The 15,886-nt window shown below is 45.8% G+C and overlaps 1 protein-coding gene across 1 annotated transcript in view; it reads right to left on the bottom strand.

Moving 5' to 3' along the window:
* The window catches only part of PISD (phosphatidylserine decarboxylase), a 104,715-nt gene extending 101,747 nt beyond the window's left edge, over window positions 1–2,968 (bottom strand). The window contains exons 1-3 of the mRNA XM_069757766.1: window positions 2,901–2,968; window positions 2,750–2,808; window positions 2,500–2,675 (exon numbers count right to left, since the gene is read on the bottom strand). Of these exons, the coding sequence (XP_069613867.1) occupies window positions 2,500–2,675; window positions 2,750–2,808; window positions 2,901–2,950 (285 nt within the window). The 5' untranslated portion in view covers window positions 2,951–2,968. The remainder of the gene's footprint in view (window positions 1–2,499; window positions 2,676–2,749; window positions 2,809–2,900) is intronic.
* Between the last annotated feature and the right edge of the window lie 12,918 nt (window positions 2,969–15,886).

Here is a 15,886-nt window from a genome sequence, read left to right as displayed (position 1 = left end):
TCCTATCAGAAGTAGATGAAGTATGTTCATGAGCATGTGTATTTGTGATATTTCACCCATAATCCCCATACAGAACAATAAATATACCCATATTCCTATCATAAGTAGATGAAATATGTTCCTGGGCATGTGTATTTGTGATATTTCACCCATAATCCCCATACAGATCAATAATTATACCCATATTCCTATCAGAAGTAGATGAAGTATGTTCCTGGGCATGTGTATTTGTGATATTTCACCCATAATCCCCATACAGATCAATAGATATACACATATTCCTATCAGAAGTAGATGAAATATGTTCCTGGACATGTGTATTTGTGATATTTCACCCATAATCCCCATACAGAACAATAATTATACTCATATTCCTATCAGAAGTAGATGAAGTATGTTCCTGGGCATGTGAATTTGTGATATTTCACCCATAATCCCCATACAGAACAATAATTATACTCATATTCCTATCAGAAGTAGATGAAATATGTTCATGAGCATGTGCATTTGTGATATTTCACCCATAATCCCCATACAGAACAATAATTATACCCATATTCCTATCAGAAGTAGATGAAGTATGTTCCTGGGCATGTGTATTTGTGATATTTCACCCATAATCCCCATACAGAACAATAATTATACTCATATTCCTATCAGAAGTAGATGAAGTATGTTCCTGGGCATGTGTATTTGTGATATTTCACCCATAATCCCCATACAGAACAATAGATATACCCATATTCCTATCAGAAGTAGATGAAATATGTTCCTGGGCATGTGTATTTGTGATATTTCACCCATAATCCCCATACAGATCAATAGATATACTCATATTCCTATCAGAAGTAGATGAAATATGTTCATGAGCATGTGCATTTGTGATATTTCACCCATAATCCCCATACAGAACAATAATTATACCCATATTCCTATCAGAAGTAGATGAAGTATGTTCCTGGGCATGTGAATTTGTGATATTTCACCCATAATCCCCATACAGAACAATAATTATACTCATATTCCTATCAGAAGTAGATGAAATATGTTCATGAGCATGTGTATTTGTGATATTTCACCCATAATCCCCATACAGAACAATAGATATACCCATATTCCTATCAGAAGTAGATGAAGTATGTTCCTGGGCATGTGTATTTGTGATATTTCACCCATAATCCCCATACAGAACAATAGATATACCCATATTCCTATCAGAAGTAGATGAAATATGTTCATGAGCATGTGTATTTGTGATATTTCACCCATAATCCCCATACAGAACAATAGATATACCCATATTCCTATCAGAAGAAGATGAAATATGTTCCTGGGCATGTGTATTTGTGATATTTCACCCATAATCCCCATACAGAACAATAATTATACCCATATTCCTATCAGAAGTAGATGAAGTATGTTCCTGGGCATGTGTATTTGTGATATTTCACCCATAATCCCCATACAGAACAATAGATATACCCATATTCCTATCATAAGTAGATGAAATATGTTCCTGGGCATGTGTATTTGTGATATTTCACCCATAATCCCCATACAGAACAATAATTATACCCATATTCCTATCAGAAGTAGATGAAGTATGTTCCTGGGCATGTGTATTTGTGATATTTCACCCATAATCCCCATACAGAACAATAAATATACCCATATTCCTATCAGAAGTAGATGAAGTATGTTCCTGGGCATGTGTATTTGTGATATTTCACCCATAATCCCCATACAGAACAATAGATATACACATATTCCTATCAGAAGTAGATGAAGTATGTTCCTGGGCATGTGTATTTGTGATATTTCACCCATAATCCCCATACAGAACAATAATTATACCCATATTCCTATCAGAAGTAGATGAAGTATGTTCCTGGGCATGTGTATTTGTGATATTTCACCCATAATCCCCATACAGAACAATAATTATACCCATATTCCTATCAGAAGTAGATGAAGTATGTTCCTGGGCATGTGTATTTGTGATATTTCACCCATAATCCCCATACAGATCAATAGATATACCCATAGTCCTATGAGATGTTGATGAGATATATCACCAGGCATGTGTAACCCGATATTCTACACATAATCCCATATAGTTACAATCTTTTTTCCCTGGTTCTATTATTAAACTTTAATCCAGCCCTGTGGATGTTCTGATTCATTTAAGTATTTCCATTGAATTCCCTTCTTGCTATATTACAAGAAGTTCATTTCCTGGGCTGCATTTGTAAAATGTGCTGCCATCTAGTGGTGGAGTCTAGTATTGCAGCCAATCATCCCATCATCCCAATATGCAGTTTAGTCCGTCCCTAAAGAAGGCCACACTGACAATGCTGGGATACGGAATAGGGTAAAAAGCCATAAACAAAGTGCAACTTATGTGAAGAACAAGAAAAAAAACAGCAGTGTGTACAGCACCTTATTTCCCTGCCCACAGAGACCACCACCACCACCATCATGTGAGGGCACTGTACTCACCTCCCAGGTGTATGCGACTTTGGGGGGAACCTCTAGGCCGAGGTTCTGCAGCTGGCGGTCCCTGTAACCCTCGTACTGCCTGTAGCCGACATAGCCTCCGCCTGTCCCCAGCAATAAGTACAGGGGTCTGACCCTGGCGCCCACCGCAGCCGACGCAGCATGAAGTCTTCTCCCACCTAAACAATACAGGACACATGAGATGAGGACACCATGGAGACACTGAGGCGCACACAGTGCTGGCAGTACTCACTGGGGTGGAAGCCCCTCCTGGGCACACTGCTCTGAGCAAGGCGTCCTGCCTTCAGGAAGCTGAAAGCAGAGGCAGACATTGCATTACACACAATAAACACAGTCCTCTTTGTTATTGTACCTGCCCTCCGCTGCTATATAACTGCACCTACCAAGTGAGTCTGTGCTGACAGCCGCACGCCCTCCACATGCACAGCGCCATCTTTCTTCCTACACTAAGGGGGCGGGGCTAAGTCAGGAAACATCATTGAGCCGGCAGCCAATCATGTGCTTAATGCTACTTCCGCTCTCAAAAGCCAGGAGAAAAGCAGAGCAGACGCGCCATATTACCGGAGACCAAAGTTTGCATGTGGTCATGTCGCAAGGTGGCGCTGTTCTCATCGATCTGACGGCTGTGTGCATAACGTGCTGGCTCAGGGCACCTTATTTAACCCCTTCACGCCAGGGCAATGATTTGTTTTTTCACTTTTTCAAAGGCCTTTTTTTTTACTTTTTTTTTTAGTCTTCCACCATTATAGCCACATGATGATATTTTTTTGGCTGCAGGGCGAGTTTACCTCTTGAATGACCCCATTCATTTTACCATAGGATGTAGTGAGGTGAGAAATGCAATTCCGCCTTTGTATTTTGAGTTTTGCTTTTATTTTATTCATTCTGTGGTAAAACTGACCCGGCAGTAGGATTCTACTCGGCAGTGCGATTACGGCGATATCAAACTCACTTTTTATTTTAATTTATGCGGTGAAAAAAAATCAAATGTTTATAACAAAAAAAAAAGGGTTGGGAGAAAAAGGGTTGGTCATTTGAATTTTTATATTAAAAAAAGTTATATTTTTATCTTTTATTTGATGTTTTTTACCTTATTTATTAGTCTTCCTAGGGGACTTGAATCTGCAATAGTCTGATTACTGATGGCATCGCAATATACTGTATAGTATAACTTGCAGTCTCTTATATAGTAGAGGACTAAGATGGCAGCGATGGGGGGCCTTCAGCAGACCCCCCGGTTGTCATAGTAACTTAGCGCCATGTGATCACATTGTGGGGAGGCCAATGGGAGCCAATAAATGCTTGTCCCAGCTGTGATGTCATTTGATTGCTACTCTAAGGGTATGTGCACACGTTAAGTAGTTGGTGTAATCAGTACTTGAAGCTTGCCTACCAAATATTGTGGGATCCTCCCAGGTTTGAGCGGCTGCATGTCCTGCTTTCAATTCTTCCTGCATCTTTACAATGTAGTGTGACAAAGTCACTGGCAAATTGCTGGAGGGGAGATATGTTTCACTGAGGATCATGGCTTCAGTGATTTAAAAATCCAGATGTTTTTCCTTCAGCCTACTAAGTGTTAAAAGCCATTTTGTTTAAAGGGCTTGATTTTATGTGGACAGCCATAGATGGGATGGGAGGTTGTCCACCTTATGTTCACCCCAGGGTGTGGTCTGGGGCTTAAATAGCTGGCCTCCAGGTGCAGTGGGTGTTCAGTGTCTGGAGAGGAACACTCCAGAGAAGTGTTGACGTTTGTACTAAAAAAAAACTTTAACCATGGATCTTGCTAGCCCTGAGCACGCTGATCCCCTGCTAGCAGAAGGTCTGTGCTCTGTGCTCCCCTTTTGTTTTACCCCAGAGGGCTGTGTTTACTTCTTCTTTCAGCTTGGTTTATGCTGCGCCTAATAAATTAAGGACATTCTTAAAGAGACAGTATTCCCATTTATTCCTCCGTGTACAGCTGAGGAAGCCGACCTACCACAGTAGATACATTTCATTCCCCTGTTCACCTGTACCATCTGGTCATGAGCGATCCTTCTTGAGCAAGTTGGCACGATGAACCATATCCTTTAAGTGAACGTTGTGAGTCACCTTCACTTCTTGAATGACTCTAACTGGGAGTAATATGACACTGTCCAGCTGCAGATGTGATCGAAACCCTGTACCGTCTCTGGTCAGTGCGACAGGACGCTACCCCTTTAACACATCAAGAGTGTCTCGGAGCTGCCAGGAGGGCAGTGCTTGCCACCTATCTTCAGCTCAATTGTCCACCATAACAAGACAATGCCAGGTGGAAGACGGACTGATTCCCAGTGACTCCCCTACCCTGGACTCCTGAAGATCGGCCTCCATTTTGTGAAGAAGGAGTCAGGACTGCATACAGACCAGGTCGTCGCCAAAAGGGGGGCTTTTGGACACAATCATCGGGTTAATTTCCTTGGCACAGTATTAATTAGGGACACAGGCTTCCCCACCAATTAGTGACCCCCCTCCCTCTCTCCCTAGAGCAGTGCTCAGGTTCACAAGCACTCCTCAACAGCCCTTCCCTGGTACTGTCCTCTGTTCCTAATACTAGGGAAACTTGCTCCCTCCCATCTCCCCTACTATTCACCACATTGCCTGCTCCTCCTGTAAGAAAAATAACCATCGGGTCAACATGACCCTTTGTCCCAACTGCAGTCCTTCCATAATGCAGATATCACAGGCGCCCTTGCCACCCAGGATGGGAGCGCATCCCATCCCAGCGAGTGGGCTGCCGCTTTATTAGAATCTGTCGCTGATCTACCCAAGGTTAGTCTGTCATATACTGGACCTCAAACTCTTGAACAAACAAGTGCGTCACCACCGTTTCAGGATGGAATCCCTCCAATGGTGATAGCCTTCATGGAATCCACTGAATTCATCTGCTCCGTAGACATCCAGGACATCTACTTTCATATTCCGATTTGCGCTTCACTTCAAAGTTTCCTCCGCTTCGCAGTTCATGATTCTCGCTTCCAATTCACTGCACTCCATTTTGGCCTAGCTTCTGCCCCCAAGGTCTTCATGAAGGTCATGGTGGCTATCATGGCTCTCCTACATCCCAGAGGGATCCTAGTCATTCCTTAGCTGGATGACGTTCTGATCACAGGTCCGTCCTATTGGGACTGCTGCAAGATTCTTCAGTTTACTCTCACCTGGGCTGGCTCATCAACGCGGAAATCGTCTCTGCTCCCACCCCAACGTCTAGTTTTCCTGGGCATGATTTTCAATACCACACATGCCAGAGTTTTTCTTCCTGAAGAAAAGGTTTCCTTCCTTCTACTCAAGATTAATTTTTTCAGACGTCCATTGCCCTGTTCGCTTCAGATCTTCATCAGCATGCAGGGCAAGTTGGTAGCCATGATGCAAACGGTCACCTTTCCACAGTTTCACACTGGCCCCCTTCTACTTGCACTTTTATTGCGTTGGGACAAGGAGATCTCCTCCGGAACCATTCTTCCTTTGTCAGTAAGCCAGTCCCTTGCCTGGTGATGTATCTCTCCCCTTATTCGCCAAGGGAGATAATTGATTCCATTTCTCTAGCAGATCGTGACAGCCTTCTCTGGTGGGAGCAGTGTTTCACCAGTTCACAGTCCAGGGCTGCTGGAAAGCTCGGAATATTAATTTCCCATCAACATCTTGGAACTCAGGGCTATCTATTTCACTCTCCTGCACTGGCAGGACCTTCTAGTGGCTGCCCAATGCACATCCAGTCCGACAATACCACGGGCATCGCATACATCAATCACCAAGGTGGAACTCGAAGTAGATCAGTCATGTCAGAAGTCTTTCAAATTCTGTAATGGGCCAAATAGACAGTGCCAGCGATAACAGCTGGTGGCCCTAATCTGCCATTCTCTCTTCTTTGTCTCCCATCAGAAAAAAGTAGTGCTGTGTCCACTTCCCTCCTTTCTCCCTAAGGTTGTCTCCCGATTCCACCTTAACAAGGACATTGTCCTTCCATTCTTTTGCCCATCCCCAGCTCATCTTCATGAACAGTCCCTCCACAAATTGGATCATGTTAGAGCACTGTGACTATCTTTCCAGGACAGCATCCTTCAGACGCTCCCGACTCCATGTTTGTGATTCCTGAGGGCCACCGCAGATGACTTCCTGCCTCCAAGTTGACAATACCCTGTTGGATCCTCTCTGCCATCCTGGAAACATATCAAGTACAGGATAGACTGCCCACACTCGGGGTCAAGGCTCACTGTACCTATGCAATGGTGGCTCCTGTTTTGTTCGTCATCAGGCTTCTGCGTCACAGCTCTGCAAGACTGCTAACTGGTCTTTCATTCATACCTTCTCAAAGTTCTACATACCTATGCCTCTATCACCAAAACTGACGCCTTTTTGAGATTGGTTAAAAATATATACATTTTATTTATTACTACAATAAAAAATTATTAAAACACATGCAAACAAATGAAAACAATATATTTACAAATGAGGAAAACAAACAAGTACAGGAAGTAAAGGCGGGTATGGCTTTAAAGTGGCATAGTATATATCAAGCACATAAAGGACTACAATGATCAGTGTCTAGAACATATAATAATAGTTATATATATATGTAAATGTAAAGACACATGTTATATAAACATACTCAAACATATACTATTTGAGCTTAATAATGCAGTATAATTCTAAATACATATTGTGCATACAAAGTAATATATACAAAACCAGTGACTAAGGTGCCAAGACACCACCGCAAGCAGAGACGATAATTATACTAAACATCAAGCCCTAAAGTGCAAACCATAAAATCTATTTACCTTATAAGAGCCAGAAGCCAGGGACCCACCATACCCGACGTGCGTTTCGCTATGGAAAGCTTCGTCCAGGGGTCCATGCCTCTGCTGATGCGAGCGTAGGTAGGAACCTGTTCTGGGCATTCTTCCGTTTTCTTTATCCTACCTTTGGGACTGCTTTTGCACGACCCATAGTCTCCTGTGTGCCCCAATGAAGCGGTAGAAAAAAAAAAGAGGATTTTGAGTACTCGCCATAAAATCTGTTTCTCTGAGCCTTCATTAAGGGACACAGCATCTCCCCTCTAGGTTGGGCCTGTTTGAAGCTGTTTTATTGTTGCTTCTCCTACTGCTTTCTCACTAACTGTTTAGCTTTGTGCCAGTTTGTGGTTGTACCCTACAGAGAAAAAGCTAACTTTTTTTGCCTAGTATCAGCCGCCTGTTGGCAGCAGCATACACTCATTGCCTCTTGTGTCCCCCAATTAAGGCTTTGATAAAGAGATTTTACAGTGAGTACCCAAAATACTCTTATTTTTAATGGGGCAAAAGGAGGGTGACTTTGAAGTTTTGTGTTTTTTTTGGGGGGGGGTCTAAACTTTTTTTCACTCTTTGCGACATTTAATAGTACTTGAAGTTGCGATCAACCGATCGTTTGTGTTGTACATAGCAGTGCATTAGCACTGCTATGTATAGCTGAAATCATGATCTATGAACGCTAGCCACCGGTTGGCTTTCACAGGAGGATCGTAATAACAGGCACAGCGGTCATCAGCAAATCCCAGGATCTCATGATAACCCACTTGTTCCCCGCGATCATGTCACTGGCATGCCGATGGGAGTGTGGAATGATGTACCCCCTGCTGGCGCCTGTAAAATGCCGCTGACAGAGGTTGACAGCCATGGATGTAGCTCTGCCCCACCCACAGCTGTTAAAATCACATGATGGTTTATTAAATTAGTCATACTGTGCTGGGAAAGATGCATGCTTGTTGTGCAAGCTCGTGTGATTGAACCCACACCTCGCCACCCCAGCTGACGTCACTATTACGTTAGAAGGATCACGTAATGTGGTCTCTCCACATTCACCAACATGATGTTCTGCACACCCTGGGGACACGTAAGGTCAGCTAGTACAGTTTTACACAGACACCACTCTCCACACTTGCTAGGGAGGCACAGGGAGTGATATGATGTGGTCCACGCAGTCACTGACATGGCACCAAACTCGCTCACAACCTTGACCGGCTGAGAGGCCTCTTTCGCTAGCAGCAGTGAAACAGCGCCTGGTTAGTCCGCTGGGATTGACACCAGTCCTCGTTAGATATAAGTAAGCCTAGTTTGTTAACTGGATTATATCTAGTTAGAAACCAGCCTTGGTAGCATGGAAAGTTAAGGTACTGTCACACTAGACGATATCGCTAGCGATCCGTGACGTTGCAGCGTCCTCGCTAGCGATATCGTCCAGTGTGACAGGCAGCAGCGATCAGGCCCCTGCTGGGAGATCGCTGGTCGGGGAAGAAAGTCCAGAACTTTATTTCGTCGCTGGACTCCCCGTAGACATCGCTGAATCGGCGTGTGTGACACCGATTCAGCGATGTCTTCACTGGTAACCAGGGTAAACATCGGGTAACTAAGCGCAGGGCCGCGCTTAGTAACCCGATGTTTACCCTGGTTACCAGCGTAAAAAAACAAACAGTACATACTTACATTCAGCTGTCTGTCCCTTGCCGTCTGGTTCCTGCACTGACTGCTGGCCGTAAAGTGAAAGCAGAGCACAGCCACAGCGGTGAGTCACCGCTGTGTGACTCACCGCTGTGCTGTGCTTTCACTTTCACTTTACGGCCAGCAGTCAGTGCAGGAACCAGACGTCAAGGGACAGACAGCTGAATGTAAGTATGTACTGTTTGTTTTTTTACGCTGGTAACCAGGGTAAACATCGGGTTACTAAGCGCGGCCCTGCGCTTAGTTACCCGATGTTTACCCTGGTTACCGGGGACCTCGGGATCGTTGGTCGCTGGAGAGCTGTCTGTGTGACAGCTCTCCAGCGACCAAACAGCGACGCTGCAGCGATCCGGATCGTTGTCGGTATCGCTGCAGCGTCGCTAAGTGTGACGGTACCTTTAAGGTGAGAAACGGGTGTGTAGATTTGTGGATCGAGATAAAAGAACAGTCCAGGGTTAAATGATATATTTAATCACCTTAAGGGCACACTAGACAATACACGATGGATATACATATATATAATGGTCAGATATGCAAATAGTGGCAGTGAAAAAGATATAAGCACATGGATCATGTCAGTTACCGGGTTGATCAACCATGCATGTCCTGGGCCGCAGGGGGGCTTGGGCTGCCAGCTAATTCTTAGATTCACAGCACGTTACTCAATGTGGCCTCCACTTTTAAAGTGAACCTCAAGCATAACAAAGAGAGAGACCACATGGGCTTACACTAACCTTTATCTCCTTTGGGTCACTCCCCTTGCCTCTAGCAGCTGAAAACTCCAAAACTAAAGATGACTAATAACTCTTTATTTGAACAGTCATAGGGAGGTGGCTTTGGCACCATTGGATCTGGCAGAGAACCTGCTACTGCCTTTGCTGCAAGGTTCCCACTAGCCATTCTACGTATCTTCCCATTCTGTGGTGTTAGAACAGATCGAGACCCTAGAAGGCATTTGGTAAATTCCAGAAATCTCTAAAATGATTTCAGAGATCTCGCTAATGTAATCGGTATGTGGCTCTGACATATGATAAGTCCATATTCTCCTCATGAATTCCTAGTTGTCTGAACAAAGCAGTTGTCACGCTCACGCGCTGACTGGTGGGCGTGAGCTCTGGGGGTTTGTGGCCCCACTGTGCCACGAACCAGACTACCCCGGATGGGGCGTGACTATGACAGCTGCCTTGGTCTTCACTGGAGCCTCTGATGGTGAGGTCAGGCTTGTGCGGCAGGCAGCTGCCAGGTGCTACTCCAGGGTGGTGTCTGGCTGTGGCTGCTGATCCCACTTGGGAAACAGGAACACCAGGATTGGTGCGGGCATCAGGCAGGACTAGCAGATGAGCACAGATGAAACTCAGAAGAGTAGGCTGGCACGGCTGAGACACAGCTGGCAGAGACACAGGACTGGCAGGAACGGCAGAGACACAAGGCTGGCAGGCACAGCAAAGACGGCTCGCAGGTACGGCAGAGACACAGGGCTGGCAGGCACGGCAGAGACACAGGGCTGGCAGGCACGGCAGAGACATGGCTGGCTGGCATGGCAGAGACACAGGGCTAGCAGGCACGGCAGAGACACGGGGCTGGCAGGCACGGCAGAGACATGGGGCTGGCAGGCACGGCAGAGACAGGGCTGGCAGGTACGGCAGAGACACAGGGCTGGCAGGTACGGCAGAGACAGGGCTGGCAGGCACAGTGGAGACACAGGGCAGGTTGGTGTGGTGTATGAAGGAACAGGTTGGGACCTGTTCACACAGGAGGTGCAGGTACGGATATGATGTATGAAGGAACAGGTTGGGACCTGTTCACACATGAAGAGAACTGCAAGGCTGCGGATAGGAGCGGTAGAGTAGCAAGAGATAGCGCAGCAACAAAAGCTAAGCAGAGCGGAACAACAAGGAATGCGGAGGAGAGCTGCAGCAAGAGATTTCTGCAGCAGCAGGAGCGGAGCAGAGTAGAATGGAGCAGAACCGCAGGAGTGCGGAGCAGAGGCAAAGCCGCAGAGAGACAAGGGTAGAACCACAAAGTGCAGAGCCTACAGTAGAGTGAAGGCACAGAGTACAGAGCCAAGAGCAGAGTGAAGGCACAGAGTGCAGATCCAAGTGCAAAGCAAACGTACAGAGTGCAGAGACAAGAGCAAAGCAAGGTCGCAGAGTGCTGAGCCGAGAGCAGAGCAGAGAGGCACTGCAGGGAAAGAAACCACAGATAAGGAGACAGAGATAGGACAAAGTTCAGACAAGGCAATGGAACAAGACAAGGTACAAGTACAAAGACACAGGGACCAGGATATTCAGCCTCCTGGAGGGCAGACAAACAAGATACAAGGCAAAGCAAGGAGAACAGCCATCAGAGAAGGCAAGACACAGAGCAAGGCCTGGCAGCTCAGAAGCAAAACACCAACTGAGTTAACACATTGCACAGGCCCAGTCCACTGGGTGGAGCTGCACTAAATACTGGAGGCCTCTTGGTAATTGGTCAGGAACAAATTAGACAGGTGCACCTGATTCCTATAAGAACCAGAGAGTTCAGGCGCCGCCCCCCTATGCACACAGCCAGGAAGCATGCAGAGAGCAGAGGCACAGAATATGGAGCTGGCAAGAAACAGAAACCACATCATGACCTGGAGCAGTGGGTAAGATGGTGTGAGAGATGAGAAGCCATGCCGTGATGCCAGCAGAGTTGTTACAGCAGTTAGACTGCATGGTATCGACATTGCAAGCAAGCCTTTTGTTCTACGCTTAGCTGGCTCAAGGTGTGAGGTCTGTCACTCACAGCCTATTGAGGCTTGATTCCTTGCTGAGCTAGGTGTCCTGTTACAGCTGCACAAGGACAGGGATTTTATAATCCCATCCCAAATAGGATACAAATGATTGAAATGAAATTATATCCAATATTCTTCATACCTCCCACTTTAGAAGGCGCTTAGGGGGCAGCACTTTTCGGGGTTCCCAGGCTCGCCCATCCACAGCCTTCCCTCATCAGGATAACCCGTTGACATTACCGTGGTTATGGCCCTTGTTGAGGCAATTAGTGAAGTGGTACTGCTGCAGCGCAAGGCCCAAACATAACCTCTCGTTCATTCCGTTTATGGTGTGTAACCAGATGTCTGTACAAGTATGGCTGCAGATGCTGCAGGGCTCACGCAATCACCAGACATTCCTTCTCCATCATAGAGTAGGCCACCTTCCTCAGCAGAAGCTTCTGACTCAGGTACTAAACTGTGTGTTCTTGGCCCATAGAGTCAAACTGGCTGAGCACAGCACTGAGACAAAGTCACTGGCATTGGTCTGTACTACAAACACCATGTAAAGTCAGCTGCTTGTAGTACCGGTGTAACAGGCCAGATTAATGCACCGCCCAGAATATACCTGGGGTTAAAGTGGCCTAGGCCAGATTATACCCCGGGTATATTCTGGCCTAGCCCAAACTATACCCCGGGGTACAAATTGGACTAGTCCAGTTTATACTCCTCCAGGTCAGAATATACCCCACCTACTGTAGATCAGATTTTTCAGGCTTTTGAGAACCATTGAGTGACATTCTTAATAACGGGGCCCCAGGCAGCACCCAGGGCCACAGGCAGCACACAGGGGCCTCAGGTAGCCCACAGGGCTCCAGGCAGCACACAGGGGCCCCAGGCAGCACACGGAGCCCCAGGCAGCACACGGGGCCCCAGGCAAAGCACGGGGCCCAGATAGCGCACAGGGGCCCCAGGCAGCGCACAGGGGCCCCAGGCACAGCACAGGGGCCCCAGGCACAGCACAAGGCCCCAGGTAGCACATGGACTCCAGGGAGCGCACAGGGGCCCAGGCAGCACATGGGCTCCAGGGAGCGCACAGGGGCCCCAGGCAGCGCACAGGGGCCCCAGGCAGCACCTGGGGCCCCAGGCAGCACACGGGGCAGAGACAGCGAATGGGGCCCCAGGCAGCACACAAGGGTCCCTGGCAGCACATGAGGCCCCAGGCAGCACACGGAGTGGCAGAGACAGTGCACAAGGGAGGGGGAAAAAAACAGCGTGCAAGGGGAAAGAGACAGTGAACGGGGACCCAGGCACCACACAGGGCCCCAGGCAGCGCACAGGGGGTAGAGACAAGGCACAAGGGAGGGGGAAGTGACAGTGTGCAAGGGGGGAAGAGACAGCGCGCAGGGCCCCTAAGCGCTGTCTCTGCCCCCTGTGCACTGTCTGGGATCCCATGTGCGCTGTTTGGGACCCCCTGTGTGATGTCTGAGGCCCCGTACTTGAGTATATTAAAGATTAAAGCATATTAAAGATCAGATTTTTCACGTTTATGAGCACCATTGATATACTCAAGAATTACATAATTTTTCAACATTTTATTGTTTAAAACTGTAAACACACAGACTTTTTTTTTCTACAACCTGAAAACCTTGACTGTTCATACAAAAACTGTTCAGGATATAATAAAAGTTATAACATTCTGAAACTTCAACTTATAAAGGTACTTTTACATGGGGCGATTATTGGTTCCAGAGAGGCTTTCGGCTGATAATCGTACACATGGCTGGTGACAGGACACTACAATATAAACGCTCAAAGGTAATCACTGATAACAACATTAAAATGATTAGTGAACACTGATAACAACATTAAAATGATCATGATTGTTTTCAAGATAAAGTGCATATTCTGTTGTTGACTGCAGACTGACGTTTGCGGGATAGGTCAACTAATCCATGGTGTTACCAACTTTTGTGTGGATGACGATGTCACAACTCAACAGATTTGCTGTGGCCATGATTTCAGCATCAGTTGCCCAGACTCCATCACGAGAAATGCCAGAGGTGTTCACATATTCATTCATATCTTGATTACAGTAGCCCTGTAGTTTGGACAAGTCAGTTTTCATGTGGTGGATGACTTTAGCTCTGAGAAGGGAGTAGTTGTCATCTGTTCCTGTCAGGAAATAGCTGATGGCCCGAAAATAGCAGTTCCCACCACCTTTAGTTTTATATGTAAGCCGTGGTTGTCCAATATCTCTTGTGCCTCCAAAGTACACAACCCTATTAAACGTAAGGTCAAGAGTGGTGGTAAGATACTTGCTTCCTGAACTTGGTAGTGGGTTGAAAGTCTTGGTTTGCTGGTGTTTCTGTGTGGCAGAGTCACTGGGACAGTCATCAGTGAACTGGGGTGGTAGAGAAGTCTCTTCATCCTGGTAAATCTTAAGGTTGCTGGCATGGTAGATGTTGCTTAGTGTCTTGCCAGTCTTATTGTTCTTAAGTTTTACTCGTCCCTTGGTTAAGGATTCCACAACTAAGTAGGGTCCAACCCAGCGTGGTGCCATCTTTGAACCCATGCGATGAATACGACATTGATTCTTGATATAAACAATGGTGCCAGCAGTGATTTCTTTGTTGCTCTTGTGTTGGCGATCAAAGGCACACTTTTAGTGTTCCTGACCAGAATGGATGTTGGTACTTACAGTTGAGAGGATCCTGGATTCTGGGTGTGACAGTGCTGGAAAAATATCCATATTCTCTGATTCTTGCTCACTCAGCAACTCCTTAAGTACGTTAAGTGCCTCCTGCTGCATTACACTCCCAAGGTCCACATTTTCTCCTTATGGAGTTTTTTGAGGGTCAGTTTGCAGCAGAAGAGGTGGAGGTCCTTCACAGATGTAAAATAATTAAAGCTTTAGTCGGTGAAAAAGACAAGCCAAATTTCAAAATTTCACACTGGGCATAAGATAGGGTAAGTGAGGAAAGGTTTATTACTTCTAAGTTGTTACTGTGAGTTTTCTTAATATACTGAAGAGTGGGGTAGTTTTTCTTTTAAAGACCTTTTTGTTCTTTTAAGAATCCTTGGTATACAACTGACAAGAGTGGCTCTCTGCACATAAATCACGGGTGCTTTGTCTTGGCTCATATACGCACATTTTGCTTCTCTTGTTGGGTACTTCTCCCTTCTTTCTCTCCTGGCACTAATAATGGACCCTATATACTTCGTTTCATGGCGTCCTCCTATGTGCTACATCAAAATGGCGACGTGCATGCACATTATACTGGCAAAATTACGACCTTCATTAAACTTCTACAAAAAGGGCAATTTGTATGCCCATGCGCACTACACCCGATATCCGTACATCGCAAGACGGCTTCTTATAACTACCGGCGTGTGTCACTGACATCATGGAGGTATTTCCTCCTTACATACGCCAGGGTAGAGAGCCTGAACGCGATGCAGCTGTGATCCGGAGGCGTTGTTGATATGCGCTGCTTATGATTCGCTGACTTTAAAGCACATTCGGTATATATAGACGTTATGAGGTAAGATCAGACACACTCCCTTTGAGAAAGCACATCTGCGAAACACACGTCGGGGCATTTGTGGTGTCGTGGATGGGCTGGTTATAACACTATGGGTAAGTTCTAGATTATACGTCTCTCCATGTGATCAGTTTAAAACGTGTTTAACTGCATGCACTTGCCTATTTACCACTGGTCATATGGATGTAGTCATGTTACTTTCAATGATACCGGCAGCCTAATTTTGTTCTGCCTCACCACTTAATCTGGCTTGATTATTTCCTCAATTTTTTTGATCCCTCATGCATGGGTCATGGTTATTTTTTATTCATGTTTTTAAACCTTTATGTATAATTTCTTAATAAAGTTTGCTTACTTTATTTATTTTTCTATTACTTCTCTTTATTGAGTGGTGTCTTGGTCTGGATACTTGCGATCCAATTTTTGGTGTTTGACCTCAATTGCAGGGTTCGGAAGAGAAAGAGCACTATCTGACTTCTAAAGCGCAGATGTTGTTTTAATAGATTGTGAGTGACATTTACAGAGCTTTTAATGTGTCTAAACAGCATTAAATCCCCAAAAGTGACCCCATTTTGGATATAGGTCCTGCGTCATAT

This window comes from Ranitomeya imitator, chromosome 1, assembly GCF_032444005.1.
Source record: "Ranitomeya imitator isolate aRanImi1 chromosome 1, aRanImi1.pri, whole genome shotgun sequence".
NCBI classification, from domain to species: domain Eukaryota; kingdom Metazoa; phylum Chordata; class Amphibia; order Anura; family Dendrobatidae; genus Ranitomeya; species Ranitomeya imitator.
Note: the sequence above shows the minus strand (reverse complement) of the source record. Positions and strands in the feature narration are given on the sequence as shown.